The 20,402-nt window shown below is 43.5% G+C and overlaps 2 protein-coding genes across 3 annotated transcripts; both read right to left on the bottom strand.

The window, feature by feature from the left end:
• Window positions 1–4,940: 4,940 nt before the first annotated feature.
• Window positions 4,941–14,977, bottom strand: LOC123764310 (galactoside alpha-(1,2)-fucosyltransferase 2-like). Of its 2 annotated transcripts, XM_045751908.2 has the most exons (8): window positions 14,748–14,975; window positions 12,187–12,251; window positions 10,323–10,659; window positions 9,864–9,977; window positions 9,550–9,635; window positions 9,141–9,245; window positions 7,836–7,995; window positions 4,941–5,235 (listed from the first exon to the last, which is right to left on the bottom strand). In XM_045751908.2, the coding sequence occupies exons 1-8, from the start codon at window positions 14,812–14,814 to the stop codon at window positions 5,030–5,032; spliced, it is 1,140 nt and encodes a 379-aa protein (XP_045607864.2). In that variant the 5' UTR covers window positions 14,815–14,975; the 3' UTR covers window positions 4,941–5,029. The 2 variants fall into 2 exon arrangements, with proteins under 2 accessions (XP_045607864.2, XP_069171805.1); XM_069315704.1 differs by lacking the exon at window positions 7,836–7,995 and having other exon boundaries at window positions 14,748–14,977.
• A 3,551-nt stretch (window positions 14,978–18,528) lies between these two features.
• On the bottom strand, window positions 18,529–19,515 carry LOC138358124 (uncharacterized). The gene has a single exon (XM_069315627.1). It carries the CDS (start codon window positions 19,513–19,515, stop codon window positions 18,529–18,531), a length of 987 nt encoding a protein of 328 aa, XP_069171728.1.
• Window positions 19,516–20,402: the final 887 nt, after the last annotated feature.

The raw sequence follows: 20,402 nt of genomic DNA, 5'->3' as shown, positions 1-20,402 counted from the left end.
CTTGAAAGACATGAAAATCTAATTTAATTAAAAAAATCATTAAATGACTTGTAAAGAAGAAGCTATGAGGATCACGCCAAGGACAGAGTACTGAATGCTACTAACCTCAAGGACTATAGTTGCTGCTCTCTGCCTCATTGACACTCTGTGATGACATAAGTTTGACACCAGACCTGAATTTTAAAAACATATATATGTTATTTTCAAGTCTCATATTTTATTACAGTGTTAGACAGGTGTGGTATTCTAAGGGTGGACATTCATGACTAGTATATATTGAACAAATTTCTCATAAGCAAATTAAATTATTCCCATTAGCCTAATAATAAATATAAATTTGTAATTCAATGCATGGCTATAGAGAACTATGTACTCATGAACACATGTTTCACCTTCATTTAGCTCAGCTGTGATCATAAATCACTATACAAATTGCAGTTACTCATGAACACATGTTTCACCAGCAGTGTACAACCTTCATTTAGCTCAGGTCGCTGTGATCATAAATCACTGTACAAATTACAGTACCCATACACTTTTAACTTGATTTACCTGAGAACTACTAACACAAGTGGTCTCAATGAGGAAAGGAAGCTGGCAGCTTGTCGAAAGTTCCCCCCTTTGCCTTGATAATCTTTTCCAGTTGGATTTTGTTTGCTACCAGTAAGTTATATTAAGAAATGCCAGCTGGAGAAGTCAACAAACAGAGTTCCATGATTACATGCAAGAGCGATTATAGCTCAGGAGCCATAGTGTATTGTGAGTTGGGGGCCTGTCCAGGATTGAAGAACAGCATACTCACATAGGATGGTCACATTTGCAGCGAGAATTAACTGAAAGGATGCATATCAAGGAGGCATTTATAGTCTTGTAGTCTAAACATATTAGATGACTGTATCTAGGAGTAACTTAGATAAATGTCTCATCAGTATATTAAATTAAATACATCAAAGGCAGAAGGTATGAAGGATTAGATTGTCGCTGTGCTCAGAGTGATATGCGAAGAGGCAGACCAAGTTTCTCGACAGGGTGCAATGAGGATCATCATGAGACCTTGAAATGAAAAGCCATTTGATGAGTCTTTTAAGAGGTGTAAGTTCTAGGTTCAGTTGTTCAGCCTTGTCAAAGGCATTTGATAAATATGTCCATGGAGTGATAGCCCAGAAACTGACGTCTGTAAGAATAACAGGTAAAGTTGGGCGATTGCCTTTAAATTTTTCGTCAAACAGAACACAAAAAATAATAGTCAATCAAATAAAAATCGGTGTCCAACCATAGTGAAAAGCTCTGTACCTCAGGGCACCCTTGCTTTTCCCTATTCTCATATGAGATATAGACAAAAATACAAGTTACATTTGAAAAAATACAAGATTATGAGAGCCTTCAAAGCCAGGGATCCATTCACAATGCTCATACTATTGAAATCACTTGTGCTGTCCTGCCTTGAGTACTGCTCGGTACTCACTTACCCCTTCAGAGTGGGAGAGATTGCTGAAATAGAAGGAATAAAGAAAACACATATTGCACATACGCATAGACACAGTAAAGCACCTAAACAATTGGGATAGTCTCAAAACTCTCAAAATGTACTCTCTAGAGAGCAGACGAGAAAGGCAAGTAATTATATATACATAGATAATACTGGAGGGACACGTCCTAAATTTGCATAGTGAAATAATATACTGGTGTGAACGATAGGGAAGGAAAAACAGAACAGAGCAAGTGAAGAACAGAGGTGCCATAGACACGACCAGAGAGCATTGTGTGAACATCAGAGGTCAACGGTTGTTCAATATCCTCCCAGCACATATTAGAAATGTTGCCGAAACAAAATTGGAAGTCTTAAAGAAAAGCTGGACAGAAGAAGGGCTGGACCAACCGGGCCTGGGTTCGTATCCTGCCCGAGGAGGATTGACTGGGCGCCAATCCTTAACTGTAGCCTCCGTTCACCCAGCAGTGAACGGGTACCTGGTTGTACCCATTTGGCGGGTCGTATTCCGGGGAAAAATTGGGTTTAAGAACCTGTCCGAAACACTATGCCTGCTGATGACTTTACAAGAATGTAAGAACTCTTCTATATATAAATAAAAAAATGAATTTGTGTCATCTTAATAATTTAAGGGAAGACTCACCCGACCACATCGTGATAAGACAACCGAAGGCGATCACAATGCATAGATACATATAAAGGGTCTTCATTTGACCCATCAGCTGACAGTTGAACAGCATCCAGCTAATGGTTGAAGCAAGTGTTGTCACAGACGCCGGGTGCTGACGGCATCCCACCAACAGATAGTTCATTCCTGTTCCAAGAGAATATGTTAGTGAACACAAGACTATCCATTCATGGGGCGGAGAGGCCTTTACTCTGAACACATGGAAGGACGTCACATGTTTAAATTAATACTACGAGGAACTAAGAAGAAGACCTTAAAATTTTCAAACTGAAATAAAAAAGTACAGAATCTACTCTGTGCAGATAAATTGAATGATATATGATAATAATTATATGTGACACTACCTATCATACGTGACACTTTTTAGAGTAGTTAATAAATGGAATGCACTAGCAAGTGATGCGGTAGAGGCTGACTCCATACACAGTTTCAAATGTAGATATGATAGAGCCCAGTTGGCTCAGGAACCTGTACACCAGTTGATTGACGGTTGAGAGGCGGGACCAAAGAGCCAAAGCTCAACCCCCGCAAGCACAATTAGGTGAGTACTACCTATCATATGTGACACTACCTGTCATATATGACACTATCTACCACATGAACACTAGCTATCATATGCAACACTACCTATCCATGCAACACTACCTCTCATATCGGAATTTACCTGAATTTGCCTGAGGGCCACTCACACTAGTGGCTTCGACAAGGATAGGAAGCCGGCGGCTTATCGAAGGTCCCCAATAAACTCTATCATCATAGTGATATCAACACTATCTATCATAGGAATGAATCAGTTCGTTTAAGTGGTCCTGAGATAATTGTTAGTAGAGAGCTAATACCATGACTGTGGCATACAAATATAAACAAAATGGTCAAAAGGAAACTTGTGTACCAGGACTAGCGGATCGTGTGCCAGTGAAAAGAAGGATAAGGTTCAAAATGGACTTTGGGAAGGTAGAGTTCTCAGCCTACTGACGAGGGACTTACCATGACCTTCCTGGACGCTGTGGTGGAGACGGTTGTGGCGGAGACGGCTGTGGTGGAGACGGCTGTGGTGGAGACGGTTGTGGCGGAGACGGCTGTGGTGGAGACGGCTGTGGTGGAGACGGCTGTGGTGGAGACGGCTGTGGTGGAGACGGCTGTGGTGGAGACGGCTGTGGTGGAGACGGCTCTGGTGGAGACGGCTCTGGTGGAGACGGCTCTGGTGGAGACGGCTGTGGGGGAGACGGGTGTAGATGAGACAGGTGTACATGAGACGGGTGTGAGGAAGAGTGGTGCACACACGTCAGGACCGGACCTTCCGTCAACCACATACAAGGAAATTTATTTTTAAAATCGTTTTCCTCGTTACTTTTTGCCTGCTGAATGTGGACCAGAGGTAAGTGGCCCGCTGGGTATTGTGGTGTAAACTCTTGGTTGACGGGTGCTAGCTCTCTCTCTCTCTTACTATTCCATTAATACCCCATTATATAGGACCCCATTAATACTCCATATATGTGTCATTCATCCATGTCACCAATAAGCCTCTGACATAAATTACCTCTGGTCCACCATATATATAAAGGTTTATGATTCTTATGATATATGTTTTAGATTTATGATTCTGGCACGAATCTTCTCGATATTCTTTATGTTTTTCTCCACTAAAGCAGGAAGATTAAACATTAACTCTCCAAAGTTCATTTTTACTTATTATTTGAGTCTGACGCCTTGTGATGCGTTTCGTAAGGTCTCTCCTCACATTCTTCTGTTGTTGTTGTTGTAGATTCAGTTACTCAGAACATAAAGTTCCAAGTAGAACGGGCTATGGTGAGCCCGTAAGTGGAGGCTTTTTTGAACCATTATCTGTATCAATATGTTGTTTTAGATTTAGCTACTTAGAACGAAATGTCAATGTAGCACGGGCTATGGTGAGCCCGTAATGTATCAAGATGTTAGCACCTGATTATATCCTCTAATGGTGAGGTGATGGGTGACATGGATGAATGACATATGGAGTATTAATGGGGTCCTATATAATGGGTTATTAATGGAATAGTAAATTAAGAGTGTGACATGTTGGCAGTTTATGTTCTGGCTGCTTCCGTTCCTGTTGCAGGGTCATTCTGGCCTGCTTCTTTCTGCATTGTCCCAGGGTCTTGAAGTGGGTAATGTGTAACTGTGTATTAGCTGGTTATTGATTGGTGGACTAGATATATTGATATGCAGCGCTTCACTCATGTCTAATCTTCTATTGTCATTGTATCTATCAATTATTTCGGTGTTACTCGTCAAAATATTCCTGGTGATAGTCTCTTTGTGTGTGTATATATATGTGTGTGTGTGTAATATATATATATATATATATATATATATATATATATATATATATATATATATATATATATATATATATATAAGAGAGAGAGAAAAGAGAGAGAAAAAGAGAGAGAGAAAAAGAGAGAGAAAAAAAGAGAAAGATATATATATATATATATATATATATATATATATATATATATATATATATATATATATATATATATATATATCTTTCTCTTTTTTTCTCTCTCTTTTTCTCTCTCTCTTTTTTTCTCTCTCTCTTTTTCTCTCTCTTTTCTCTCTCTCTTTTCTCTCTCTCTCTCTCTCTCTCTCTCTCTCTCTCTCTCTCTCTCTCTCTCTCTCTCTCTCTCTCTCTCTCTCTCTCTCTCTTCATAAATAGATCTCGCATGAAACAAAATATTTACGAAAAGGTTTCTGAATGGAGGAAAATTAAATTCATACTTTTATATTAACAAAACTATTTATTATTAATTCTGGCGCTGAGAGTATGGTGGTGGTTCAGGACGTCCCAGACCAGGTGGTTCCCTGCGTCAGTCATCACTGACAGGTCTGAAGAAGTCCAGTTTAGAGTGTCGGAACCACTTGGGTCCTACTTTATAAAGTACGGAATAGGTGGTGTTGGGGAAGAGGACCTCGCCGCCCGCCAGGTAGCTGCCCCAGAACCCGAAGGTGCCCACCGTCATGATGCTGTGGTTACACGCCGCCAGGATGCCCAGGTCCTCCTCCGCTGAATGACCTGAAAATCAAGATTACCAAAATAAGATTAATATTTCGATGACAATAATGATCAAGTTTTTGGTGATTAAGTTGCAGCTTATGATATTGAAGAATAATTTACATGATGAATAACTTAGTTATGCCTTTTTTCTTGGAGAAGAATTATATTGTTTTAACTCTACTCTGGGTACTGCCTGGGGTTAAGAAAGGCGGCCACATCTTCACTAGAAGATCTCCATCAATGTACCTTGTACCTCATCTTCATGGCCACCTGGTCTATATGGTCACCTGGTCTACATGGCCACCTGGTCTACATGGTCACCTGGTCTACATGGTCACCTGGTCTATATGGTCACCTGGTCTATATGGCCACCTGGTCTACATGGCCACCTGGTCTACATGGCCACCTGGTCTACATGGCCACCTGGTCTACATGACCACCTGGTCTACATGGCCACATGGTCACCTGGTCTACATGGTCACCTGGTCTATATGGTCACCTGGTCTATATGGTCACCTGGTCTACATGGCCACCTGGTCTACATGGCCACCTGGTCTACATGGCCACCTGGTCTACATGGCCACCTGGTCTACATGACCACCTGGTCTACATGACCATCTGGTCTACATGGTCACCTGGTCTACATGGTCACCTGGTCTATATGGTCACCTGGTCTACATGACCACCTGGTCTACATGGCCACCTGGTCTACATGGTCACCTGGTCTACATGGCCACCTGGTCTACATGACCATCTGGTCTATATGACCACCTGGTCTACATGGTCACCTGGTCTACATGGTCACCTGGTCTATATGGTCACCTGGTCTACATGGCCACCTGGTCTACATGGCCACCTGGTCTACATGACCACCTGGTCTACATGGTCACCTGGTCTACATGGTCACCTGGTCTACATGGTCACCTGGTCTACATGACCACCTGGTCTACATGACCACCTGGTCTACATGACCACCTGGTCTACATGGCCACCTGGTCTACATGGCCACCTGGTCTATATGACCACCTGGTCTACATGGTCACCTGGTCTATATGGTCACCTGGTCTACATGGCCACCTGGTCTACATGGCCACCTGGTCTACATGGTCACCTGGTCTACATGGTCACCTGGTCTACATGGTCACCTGGTCTACATGACCACCTGGTCTACATGACCATCTGGTCTATATGACCACCTGGTCTACATGGCCACCTGGTCTACTTGGCCACCTGGTCTACATGGCCACCTGGTCTACATGGTCACCTGGTCTACATGGTCACCTGGTCTACATGACCACCTGGTCTACATGACCACCTGGTCTACATGACCACCTGGTCTACATGACCACCTGGTCTACATGGCCACCTGGTCTACATGGCCACCTGGTCTACATGGTCACCTGGTCTACATGGTCACCTGGTCTACATGACCACCTGGTCTACATGACCACCTGGTCTACATGACCACCTGGTCTACATGACCACCTGGTCTACATGACCACCTGGTCTACATGACCATCTGGTCTATATGACCACCTGGTCTACATGGCCACCTGGTCTATATGACCACCTGGTCTACATGGCCACCTGGTCTACATGACCACCTGGTCTACATGACTACCTGGTCTACATGGCCACCTGGTCTACATGGCCACCTGGTCTACATGGCCACCTGGTCTACATGGCCACCTGGTCTACATGACCACCTGGTCTACATGACCACCTGGTCTACATGACCACCTGGTCTACATGACCACCTGGTCTACATGACCACCTGGTCTACATGGCCACCTGGTCTACATGGCCACCTGGTCTACATGGCCACCTGGTCTACATGGTCACCTGGTCTACATGGTCACCTGGTCTACATGACCACCTGGTCTACATGACCACCTGGTCTACATGGCCACCTGGTCTACATGGCCACCTGGTCTACATGGCCACCTGGTCTACATGGCCACCTGGTCTACATGGCCACCTGGTCTACATGGCCACCTGGTCTACATGGCCACCTGGTCTACATGGCCACCTGGTCTACATGACCACCTGGTCTACATGGCCACCTGGTCTACATGACCACCTGGTCTACATGACCACCTGGTCTACATGGCCACCTGGTCTACATGGCCACCTGGTCTACATGGCCACCTGGCCATACCCTGATCCTTAATGTTCTAATTGCTATTTAGCGACACATTTCTAAGCCAGTGTGTGTGTGTGAAGCAGTGAGGACAGAGAGAGCCAGTAAGCTCTTCACACACAAGCTACCAACATCATGAACAAATCCACAAGGGCCATGACGAGGATTCGAACCTGCGTCCGGGAGCATCCCAGACGCAGCTGGGATAGTTACCATCATCATCTCATAGATAAAACTCTCGGTACCCGGAAGGTAAGGTAATTATCAGGAGAAAGCGCTAAACTAGTATGTTTATATAAAAATTGGAAGAGATATGAGGACAAGGAACTGGGATAGAACGGAGGTGAAGGGACGGTACCCAACCACTTGGACCATCGGGGATCGAGCACCGACTCTGTAGGATACAAGGCCTTCCCTCTGCCAACCAGTCCAAGTGAATGGACAACAACAATCATAAGAAATAATTAGCATAGTATACCTGGGGCGAGGAAGACATCTGGGTCGCCACCCAACGTCTCAGTGACGTGTTTGGGCTCGTCGGAGGCGACGACGAAGATAACGTAGTTGTAGTTACGTCGGAAGTGGTCCATGGCACGACGGTAGTATCTCTCGCTCGGCACGTGTCCGCCCCACATTTGCTTCACAATATAACAAATGGAAAATCAAAGTGGAGAGGGTGGGAGAAGAGGGTTAGGCCCTCGAGGGTCAGTATCAGCACTCCAGTGAGCACAATATCCACAAACAACGCCGAATCACCATCATCAACAATGATTCAACGTTGGATTACCGTTGAGAGCATTGATTCAACCTTGAACCAATGCCACTCTTGGATATTGTGTCCACTGCGACGATAGAAAACGGAAGCATCGAGGACAATTGCACATACTTGGTAAATTCTTAAACAAAAATGATCTCGGAGTTACAGGACAGGTGTAGAGAAAAGATTGCAAGCAGCGAGAAGGATATCTTGAGGTTATCTTGAGATGATTTCGGGGCTTAGCGTCCCTGTAGCCCGGTCCTCGACCAGGCCTCCTTTTTGTTACACACCCTCACGAAGCAGCCCGTAGCAGCTGTCTAACTCCCAGGTACCTATTTATTGCTAGGTAGGATCCCAGACGCTCAGTCGATTACGACATAATTCCATGTTGTAGCTCAGTCGATTAAGGCAGCGTCTGGGATGTTCTCAGACGCAGGTTCGAATCCTCGTCACGGCCCTTGTGGATTTGTCCATTGGCTGATGGATAGTTTCTATAGTAGGGTAGACAGGGTAGACTATACTATCAGTGGGAGTTAACACAAATAAGAGCTGCTTTGTACGAGTCAATATGCCTTTTGTATTTTCGTTTATTATAATGCTATTGGTCCCTGGGAGAGACAGCTTCTCTTTATATTCATCCACAACCAATAAAATATAGGCTATCTTATCTTGAGATGATTTCGGGGCTTTTTAGTGTCCCCGCGGCCCGGTCCTCGACCAGGCCTCCACCCCCAGGAAGCAGCCCGTGACAGCTGACTAACACCCAGGTACCTATTTTACTGCTAGGTAACAGGGGCATATGGTGAAAGAAACTCTGCCCATTGTTTCTCGCCAGCGCCTGGGATCGAACCCAGGACCACAGGATCACAAGTCCAGCGTGCTTCGGCCGACCGGCTTCTATGGTGCTTTAAAATCTAAACTGCTCCTGAAGCAATTTTGTGGCTCCTTGTCTATTTTGCATTATTTTCTGAATCTTCACTTAACTTTTTTTTTATAACTGGCATAATGTTTTCTCGTCATAGTTACCTTGATCATGAAGTAGTAGTCTGTGCGCCTGATGTGGAAGCCAACGAAGGTGGGTGTTGAGGGGAAGGTGGTGTTCCTCGCTACAGCTGCCAGGAACGCTTGGGCCTGTCACACCAAGCGGTAACATAACAAGGATGTCCTTAAGACTTTGGTTCCTTAAAACGACAAATTAATTTATTACAATCTATTTTCTAAGTATATTTATCATTTTTATGTTGATTAAAATGATGTTAGGTTCATGGGCATAACACAGCCTTTAACTGAGTTTTCACAATACATTTTGTGTCCATTAACTATTCTGGTTATTACTTACAGTTAATGATTTAACCCAATGACAGGTCTTCACCTGGTAGGCCAGGTAATTGACTGATACACAAGGAAATCACAATAGCGTGATATATAATTTTACCTTAGTGGTGATGGTGTCTGAAAAGGTCAGTTCACGCTGAATGTCCCGACGGTATGCGTTGAACAGCTGACTCTCGTGTGGCGTGCCTGGAATAACATACACCGTCATGATGCAGCTCTCGTTCACGCCTCATGTGCACAGCATCATCACAGCAAAGATCTCATCCCGCCCCACAGCATCATACAACACGATGTACTGAACGGGGTGAGAATAGCTTGAGATACCTCATCCCTTTCTGTGTATTTTACCTCAATAAACTTATTTCAATTTCAATTTTAATTCCGTAGAGCATGCTATGATAAGAGGAGACTCACCGCGCAACACGAAGAGATGAGGTCCCATCAGCCCAGCGGCAGCAGCATCCATATCTGCTTTATTACTGAGGCCTAGGGAGCCCAACTGCTTCCACTCCTTATCACTGAAGTTACCTGCATGGTTAACATGATCAACAATTTACTATACAAACAGCAATCATAATCCAACAAATTAATACAAATAAGTATTATACAAATAATGATTATAATTACAATAATAATAATACACGGGCTCACCATAGCCCGTGCTACTTGGAACTTTGTTCTAAGTAGCGAATCTTTAACAACAACAACAAATAATAATAATAATATATTACTATTATTATAATATATTATAATTATAATAATATATTACTATAATAATAATAATAATCATATTGATAAATAAATAGTGGCTCCATTTGTAATGAAGACACCATTTCGAAACAGAACGTACCATTATGTAAATGAGAAACTCACCTGGAATAAGAGGCATTGACAGATGTGGAAAAATGTGTCTCAAGGCGGCGTCCATGAGCGGGTGAAGCCTGACCGTGACTCCATACACCTTCCCCAGGGCATACAAGGTCGCGTACTCGGACATCAAGTTCCCCAGCCGCCCTGCCGGCCAGGCCGTCATCACGGGCAGCTGCAGCCCGCGCCACAAGTGGCCAGGGAACTTCTCCCACGCCCACCGCGCCACGGCTGTCACCGCCAGACCTTCACCTGCTGGTGTTGTCAGTCCCACGCCTCTGGTTGCTACCTCAGTATTAGCACTCCCAGCTGGCGCCCTCGGGTCACGTCTGGCTGCTGGGATCTGTAAGGACAAGGTAACCCATTTTCACACAATATTAAAGAGTAGTTGTAGTAAAAGTGTTATTATATTATTGTACTCGGATGGATGCTCGCTTGACTGTTTCGTTTGGATGCTCGCTTGACTGTTTTGTTGTTGTGAGATCAGCTGTGTCGAGCCTGTGTACAGGTTAGTTTATGTTCACTCCTAGTTTAATTTCTATTTGTTCTAGCGTTAGTCATGTGTAGTTTGATTATATTATATATCTTAAGCACTGTTAGTCTTTATAAATAATGTATATTATATGGCTTGTGTTTATTGCAGGATGTAACTGTACTGTAATTATTTGTTCAATAAAGCCACATGTCTGGCAATGCTTCTCCTTTATCTTGAGGTTATCTTGAGATGATTTCGGGGCTTTTTAGTGTCCCCGCGGCCCGGTCCTCGACCAGGCCTCCACCCCCAGGAAGCAACCCGTGACAGCTGACTAACACCCAGGTACCTATTTTACTGCTAGGTAACAGGGGCATAGGGTGAAAGAAACTTTGCCCATTGTTTCTCGCCGGCGCCTGGGATCGAACACAGGATCACAAGTCCAGCGTGCTGTCCGCTCGGCCGACCGGCTTCCTCAGTAATGTTTCAGATACAAGCCACTTCGTACACAAGAAAGTTCCTCGACATTGTAACCTTTCTCCCACTAGTAAACAACTACCTCACTTCCATCTCAACTGTCATTAAAGTTATCATGGGCTTGCATATTCCATCAGGACTACAGGGACTTATGGGAAGCCTCGTTATAGGTCCACGTGACTTGAGCACCACAGGTGTCCGTCGTTAAGAAGGAAAGGGTGTAGTCGGAGGCTTTGTTGCTGGGTCATTGGTCCATGCGTGATGCAATACCCCTGAACCCCTTTTTCCAGAGACTTCCGTTATGTCACGGGCTGTTATATACAGAATAATATAGTTAATAGATCTTTGCTGAATCTTTTCCCAAATCATACCTACCTCAACACTAGTCAAGTAAATTTGTTTAACGTTTATATAAATCAATATTTTGTTATACATTATATGTGAATACTTTCACTTAGTGATCGGGAATTTAATAACAAATTAGTTTATGGATTGAGGGATAGTTAGGCTACATATGACCAGTGCTTAAAGCCGCACTTGACACCTTTACTTATTATGATAGTTTTATTCAATGTTTTGATGGGGTAAATACCTCCTCAAGTTGGTGAAAGCCGCTGACACCAGCCTTCACCACACTTCCCTGTCCCTCATGCAGAGCTCAGTTCCCAACAGGCAACCGAGCATCACACCACAGGAGCTAACCCCCCCCCCCTTTTTTTTAATAATATTGTGCATGCCAATCAATTTATCCTCGTTAATGATTAACAAATGGACAGGGTGTTATTTACCATAAACCCAACCTAGCCTAACCGGACAATACAAACGGTTTTGAGAATCAGAAAATTTTGTCATTCGTCTGGTGTTTGACCCTACCCGGGTGTCAGAGGGCAAGGGTGAACTAAGAAACATGGCAGTGCCTACCCCACGGTCCAAGGGTGTGCTGCCCCGCCACGCTGCCACTCTGCTATACGACTTTGACAACATCCCTAAATATTATGGAGAAAAAAGTTGTATTAATACTTAGATTTTAATAGAAGTTTGTATACATATTACCACGTATTAATTATATATACACGAAACAAATCCATACAATAAAATCAGTGAAATGACAATATTTAATGAGAGCAAAGTGGTCTGCACAATTAGCATAGTCAATTGGACAAATTTTATTATTTTTTTTGCCTAACAAGAAGCGGGTCACGTAATGCAGTTAGCTTCGTTTTCGACTCACAATCACGGATCCCAGGATCGATTCCCAGGCGGGACTTAATTGGTTGGGCACTTGTATATTCCCCTAATGCCTTTGTTCACCTAGCAGTAAATAGAAACCCGGAAGTTAAGCAACTGTTGTGGGGGTCACATTCTTGAGAGGATCAGTAGTTTGACCTTGGAGGGACCTCGATACAAGACTATAATATATATTCACAGGCTTCCTGTCCCTGAGAAGACGAATTATTACTACTTAAAGTTTATAAATATATGAAATGGTGTAATAAAGTAGATAAAACAAAGATTTCAAATATATCAACGTAAAATAAAGCACATAACAATGGATATCATTTGGATAAATTTAGATTCAGGAAAGACTTGGATAAATACTGGCTTGGTGACAGGGTTGTTGATTTGTGGAACAAATTACCAGGTAACAGAATAGACATAGAGTCCCTTGATTATTTCAAGCATAGGATGGACATATTTATGAATGAGTTTAGGTAGATATAAACAAGAGCTGCCTCATGTGGGCCTATAGAAGTTGCCTCGTATGGACCAATAGATGTTCTGTAGTTTCATTTATTCTGATGTTCTTAGACAACTCACCTAAATTATCGAGGATAATGCTCATTAGTGCGATGAGCAGTTAATATTGCGGTGCTTTTAATTTCACTAAAGTACTGGAATTTTTACATTGTGGTCGACAGTGTAAATATTGCTGTAGACTCGGAAATGAAATTGACAACATGATGCGTTTCTGGAAGATTGTCTCACACGGCTGGGTCCTTCACTTGCTCAGTGGCGGTTCTGTCTTTGAATTTGTATATAACTCTTTACATGATAACGACTGACATTGAGGTACCATTCATAGTAGTATTCATATTGTAAACAATGTCCATCGCTCCCAAATAGCAAATTTTTAATCAAATTTTCCTGTTCGTAGCACAAAGATCTCTCTCCGTGTACCTAGCTTGCAGACAAGCACGATTATCTCATTAACTTTTTGGGTCTCAATTAACTTGCGGAGCTATTGTCACCTCCCCAAAGTGCACATTCTCCAAATACGAACACAGTGGTCTTTAAGTCTGGCCCGCTAGGCTTCTTCACCATCATCGGAATACCGCTGTTATTGATGTATTTCCGAGTTTAAACAGCTTTAAGCGGCTCTCAAGCATATTCTCCAAAGCTATCTAACTTGTGCGTGCAACTAATAGGTCGCATTTTTTACGTAATCAAAGTTAAAAATGCACCCTATTAAAAAAAATTAACGGCTCACAAATATCTACTGTTTCTTCATATCTGAATTTTGCGGTCCTTAATGTCAACAGGCTTATCGGCTAGGTTAAACAACTTCATCTAGTGACATTGGCGTGTCTTCATAGGCTGGATGTGCTATGAAAACTTGACATACAGTAGGAGTAGTGTGTGGAGTACGAGCCCTGCGAGGTTCCATGTTTGTATGTTGATGCATAGGTTGATTGTATGTAATTATTGTTTTATCTTATTATATTTTAGGGTGGAGATTTGTTGTGTTAGGGGGTTTGTCGTCGTTGTGTTGAACGTGAGGATATAGGTACATTAGCAGTAATATAAATTTTCATAGTTTACAATATTAAGAAGTTTACAACGTTGAGAGTATTGTGACATATGCTACTGAAAGTATGCTCCCCTATGGATACCTCGTTCATGCATTGTTTTTGTTATTTTATGGATACTTTGACAGCCAGTTGGATCGGTGTGGAGTACGAGCCCTGTGAGGCCCCATGTTTGCACATTGATACATAGATTGATTGTATGTTATTATTGTATGTAATTATTGTTTGAGGATAAGTGTGCTATGGTTTTATCAGCTGTAGGTGTGGATATTTCCTGGTCTTATGGTATGTACATATTGTATTATTGTTTTATTGTAAAGATAAACAGAATACTAAAAAGAGGATATAAACCCTGATTACATTAAGGGCAGCTGAAACCGACATATATACATCTCATTAAACAAGACAAAATCTTTGTTTCTTATATACAAAGAAATCTGTTTACATGCTAATCACGGCACTCATTCAGTAACACCGATAGCTTTGGAGGTCTCCGTCACAGGCATCTCCACAGCCACCTGGAGAGGGCTGACAAGGCAGAGTAACACGTGGAGTGGAAAAGTAAGACAGCAAGTAACAAGTAAGAGTGGAAGAGCCACAGTAACGGAAGGTGTGCCAGTAATGGTAACACAGTCTGCCATTAACAGCAGTCTAAGAGATGATTGGTCTACTCACCTGTCCACAGCATCACAAGGTAACTGAAGATTAACACAACGCTGAAATATAAGTGAAGAATCTTCATGATTGGTTCAGCAGCTGGCGCACACTGCAGCCTCCAGTCAGGGTAACAGAGGTTGTCACAGGCACCAACTTGAAGTGCCTCTAGGGCCTGACAGCGTCCCAGAAGTGCCAGGGTCGGAGAGGTTGTCACAGAGAACAACTGCTGACAAAACAAAGAGGCCATATATATATACCGCTCGAACTGGACAATTTTTGAATCTTCTATATTCACAGAAGTATCTGCTTAAAGATAACTAGTACTCAAAATATATTTTCACTGTATTTGTTGTGATACAGTTTACTTTAACATATATATCTGCAGATAATATAACACAAATCAAAGCATAAGATTACCCAGCTGCAAACCGGTTCTTTAAGCCTCTAGCAACAGGGGGTCGTCGGCATAAGAACACAAGAATTTTAACTTTAGAAGTCACTTCTGGGATCATGTTGAACCCATTCTGAGCGGTGCCCATCTAGATCCAACCCCTGTTCCCTATGTATATATCAAGCCTATGTTCAAAGCTAGTTGTACCATTTACCTTAACAATATTGCTCGGCAACCAATTCCTGTCGTTTACCACATTGTTGCCAAGCCAATACTTCCAAACATCCATCCTAAGTCTGAACTCTCATTTATAACTATTGTTGCGGGTTTTGATTTTACATGATAGCTTCAGAATCTTGTTCCTCGCGTCATACCAAGGCTTTCGCGTCAAACATAAAGCTTTCCGAAACTCAGATGATGATGATGACCGAGCTGGCTAGGCTTCTAAACTTAATAGATTGATGTGAAAAATCTCGTATGGGCCAATAGGCCTTCTGCAGTTACCTTTGTTCTTAGGTTCTTATGTTCTTATCTGCCTCCGGTGAGGCTCGAGACACAGCTGCCTTAGTCGACAGTCATGATGCTTGCCAGTGTAAGAAATAAATATCATGAAAATACTACACAGATCGACCTCCCTGCGTTTAACTCCGTCGTGGGATTTAGTTCACGTAGTAGTAAACAGTTCCCTGGGAGTTCGATGACTGTTGTCGCTTGTATCCTGGGTAAGGGCCAGTCGTTATCCTAGTTAGGGGGGAGGGGAAAATCCTCGATAAGCTGGTTCAAAAAGTTGCAAGTAGTACGAGCTATGGTGAGCCCCGTAGTGGACTTACCCGGCACAGGAGCGGGGCTGTAACTGATGAGATGATGGAGGCACGGGGTACTAATAAGTAAGGCAAGCGAGAGTTGAGAGGAGGAAATCATGGAGGAAGATACGGATGGGATTGATGTAATAAAGAAGTGTAAGGGGGTAATACGAGGAGTAAGAATGGGAACGTAAGAAATAGAGGAGACAAAAAAAAATGGGTAGGCTTATGTTAGGTCACGTTTGTTAGAAAGTTTAGAACATTTGAGTACGTAGTACTGTGAAAGGGTAGAGGGAGGAAAGATTATTTAAGAAAATAATATTTCCTGTCTCTATTCACAGACGCGATCACGTCGTGGGGGCTGATACACAACCTTCCCATCATGATCCTGAGTCCTGGCTTTGTTGCTGGCGACTCTTCCCTTTCACAATATATACCCAAATGTTCTAAACTTTCTAAATAAACGTGACCTAACATAAGCCTACCCATCCATTTTCTTTCTCCTCTTTTTTCTTACCTTCCCGTTCTTACTCCTGTTAGTACAAGAAACACCTGAACAGTGATGGGACGGAGGAGATGAAGTCGGGACCTACCTGGGCATCCGCCACGTCACCCACGCCTCAACGCTTGTACCCGCTTGTTTCTGTCGCAAGACATCGTTGACGTCACCCTCTCTTCTCTGCCGTCACGACTCATGCTATGTATCAGCCGTCACTTATCAACCTCGGTTTGCAATCACCTGGTTGTGAGATGTGCTTTGCACGCATCTTCCCCCGACAGGTGACCGGCCAAGTCTCCGGCCGCTGTCACTCACCGCTGCTCTGCCCACCGCCTCATTAGCGCGGTTGGGCTGGTTGACGAGGAGTCTCTGTCACCAACATACTCCCGCTGTCACCAGAAGGACTCCAGAGCTGTTGCAAGAAGTTCACACGAGACACGCAGGCATCGTCGACGGGCAGACGCTGGACCAGTCAACATCATACGGTCACCACGCGAGATTATAAAAGATGCACGATAGAATAAGAGTATATCAACATAAACACTTAGTGGGAAAAGTTCATAAACGCTGCTTGAAGATAAAAGATTGTATTATGAATACCGTGTTTACTGCATCTTGAGAACGGTTCTAATATGTGGAAAATTCATCATACCATCTATAGGGTGGTAAAGAACTATGGTCAGTAAATGTGTCTCTAGACAGTCTAAGTAGAAGATTTTAGTATTCTAAGAAATGTCTTATGATATAATGATTGTAAAAATCTAGAAAAGTGCCTAGTAAATAATAGCAGAAGAATCAATGTGGAATTTCTAGTAAACCGGCAGGGGACATTCCCTAGACCTGATCGTATCTAGAAGAATTGGGTCTCTAGAAAATAGACTTCTCTAGATCTTTGTTATTATTTTGCTTCATTCATACTTTGGTGTTGTAGATTGTTGTTATTATTTTCTTTAATTCATTCTTAGGGGTTGTAGGTTGTTCCTGGTGAGAGTATACAGGAGCTCTATTGTACCATTGTATGAGAATATATATTTATTGTTGTATGCCTTGTGTATCAGTTACATTAAGTAAGTTTAAGCAGTTTTCCATGTTTTGATTGGGAGTAGTTTTATACTGTCAGAATAAGACAGTTGTATATACTTATACTGTCAGAATAAGACAGTCAGAATAAGGCAGCCTTCTGGGAGAGACTTGCTGGATTGCCTTGTGTGTATACAGTCGGGATATGTGTATTTTCACTAGTGTACCTTGTTTAATATCATGTTCCTCAGGGTAGGATCATTTGTGTCATTACTTGTGTTTTTGTAATCTGTTCTTTTGAATGTACTTTTGTATACTGTTCTTTTTAAGTGAACCTTTATTTAAGTGAATCAAACAACTTTAATGGAAAGATTGTTGAGTGTTAGCACGTGGGAGCAGACCACCCCTTTACAAGCCTCCCATTTGTAGGTTGGCAAACCGTCCCCCTAACTACCTGATAACAAGCATTGGCCCCATTCCCCAACTAGCTGATACTAGGGGTGGCAGTTTTGGGGAATATAGAATGCTCTGCGTGTGGGATAAGATTTTAGAGTGACTGGGAAAATGACCAGAGTCGGACCGTGTCATCCAGGGTCTGGGATGGAGAGGCAGTGAATCCATTGGGTTGAGAGGTAAGGGTTTCATAAGGTAATGTGTGATCGCTGATGTATTGTTCCATATCTTAATTACTTACCATTTGCCAGTGTAGGATACGGACTCAGGAATTGCCAGTGTGTAGGGACTTAATTGGCATTTCTTGTTCCCTCAAAGGATATGTTAATATTTATGTGTAAAGATTGATTTGTAAGGTTAAAATCATCGTTACAAAACCATGGTCTATTTCAACCAGCCAGTGGGGCATATGCTATTAGTCTACATGGACCAGCCAGTGGGCCACATACCCCTAGTCTACATGGACCAGCCAGAGGCCACATACCCCTAGTCTACATGGACCAGCCAGAGGCCACATACCTCTTCTCTACGTGGACCAGACAAAGGCCACATACAACTGGTCCACGTGATAATCTTCCCTATACTTATGATTCATATCATGTAACATTGATCAAATTATCAACAGGAAAACGTTTATAAAAATAATTTTTCCTGGTATGTGCTCGGGATCTCGACGGCAGCTGCCCTCCTGATAGTGTTCCATCTCTTCCATACAACCGTTTCTACCACAGCCGACACCACCACAGCCGTCTCCACCACAGCCGACACCACCACAGCCGTCTCCACCACAGCCGACACCACCACAGCCGTCTCCACCACAGCCGACACCACCACAGCCGTCTCTACCACAGCCGACACCACCACAGCCGTCTCTACCACAGCCGACACCACCATAGCCGTCTCTACCACAGCCGACACCACCAAAGCCGTCTCTACCACAGCCGACACCACCACAGCCGTCTCTACCACAGCCGACACCACCACAGCCGTCTCTACCACAGCCGACACCACCACAGCCGTCTCTACCACAGCCGACACCACCACAGCCGTCTCTACCACAGCCGCCTTTACCACAGCTGTCTCTACCACACACAACACCACCACAGCCGTCTCTACCACACCTAACACCACCACAGCCGTCTCTACCACACCCAACACCACCACAGCTGTCTCTACCACACCCAACACCACCACAGCCGTCTCTACCACACCCAACACCACCACAGCCGTCTCTACCACAGCCGTCTCCACCACAACCGTCTCTACCACAGCCGTCTCCACCACAGCCGTCTCTACCACAGCCGTCTCCACCACAGCCGTCTCTACCACAGCCGTCTCCACCACAGCCGTCTCTACCACAGCCGTCTCCACCACAACCGTCTCTACCACAGCCGTCTCTACCACAGCCGTCTCTACCACAGCCGTCTCTACCACAACCGTCTCTACCACAGCCGTCTCTACCACAGCCGCCTCCACCACAGCCGTCTCTACCACAGCCGTCTCCACCACAACCGTCTCTACCACAGCCGTCTCTACCACAGCCGTCTCCACCACAGCCGTCTCTACCACAGCCGTCTCTACCACAGCCGTCTCTACCACAGCGACCACCAGGAAGTTCATGGCGAGTCCCTTGTCAAGAGGCTGAGAACTCTTCCTCCCCAAAGTCCATTTTAAACCTTATCCTTCTTGCTTTCGCTGGCACACGATCCGCTAGTTGGTTTACATCCAGGACCCCAACTACTGCTGGACGAGGAGTGAACATATAAGCGTACTTCCCTGCCCTGGATCGAACCCGGCCGTTATCTTTCGGGAGGCGCTACCACTGCGCCACAGCCTATGCCTTCCTCTCACCACCTTATACAAGGTCGCCGCTCCTGGAGGAAAACTATTGTCTCAATATTTCTCTTACAGTCTAAGTGGTCACTGAGGCGTTGTTTGCAGTCTTACCACTGTCAAGTTGATATTACTTCCAGTAAATGAGTGATCAGTGCTAACATTATTTCTTTGTCTTAAAATATTGGAGTTGACGACGGTTTGGTTTGTCTTGGAGAATTAATTATCATGTAGTGTACTTACACTGCGTGATAATGGTCATGGACAGATCGAATTGTCGCCATATAGGGGTCCAGGACGGACCGAAACGTGGTCTCATAGTGAACAGTAAAATTAATGGGTTACGAATGTTGGAAATGATTTCACACAGCTTATATTAAATATATTTTCAACCACGAATAATAAATTAGGTTCTTATGAGGATTCGTCCTCTGTTTAAATTTGTAAGTCATTAACTAAATAATAATAATATTATGGGCAGATATAATAATCCTTTGTAGATGTCATCAGCTACCTGCCGCGTCACCAGTCAATTGAAAACCTGCAATTGTGTCCAGTGAGGTCTCGTACCTAAATAGGAGTGAGGGAAAATGAATCACACTTTATCAATTAAATAACTTAATTCTAATAGCTTGTTTTTATGATAAGTACAAATATAGAAATAAGTTTTAAAT

The sequence above is a fragment of the Procambarus clarkii genome, chromosome 82, assembly GCF_040958095.1.
Source record: "Procambarus clarkii isolate CNS0578487 chromosome 82, FALCON_Pclarkii_2.0, whole genome shotgun sequence".
Lineage (NCBI taxonomy): Eukaryota > Metazoa > Arthropoda > Malacostraca > Decapoda > Cambaridae > Procambarus > Procambarus clarkii.
The sequence above is the reverse complement of the archived record's forward strand: the minus strand, read 5'-3'. Positions and strand labels throughout refer to the sequence as shown.

Bases quoted from the DNA above. Each gene is read 5' to 3' on its own strand.
- LOC123764310 (XM_045751908.2), bottom strand. From the start codon at position 14,814: ATGAAGATTCTTCACTTATATTTCAGCGTTGTGTTAATCTTCAGTTAC. The intron at 12,252-14,747 runs GTGAGTAGACCA...CATAATATTTAG, and splicing joins CCTTGTGATGCTGTGGACAG to GGATGTTGTCAAAGTCGTAT. The intron at 9,246-9,549 runs GTAAAATTATAT...TTGGTGTGACAG, and splicing joins CAGACACCATCACCACTAAG to GCCCAAGCGTTCCTGGCAGC.
- LOC138358124 (XM_069315627.1), bottom strand. From the start codon at position 19,515: ATGAACTTCCTGGTGGTCGCTGTGGTAGAGACGGCTGTGGTAGAGACG.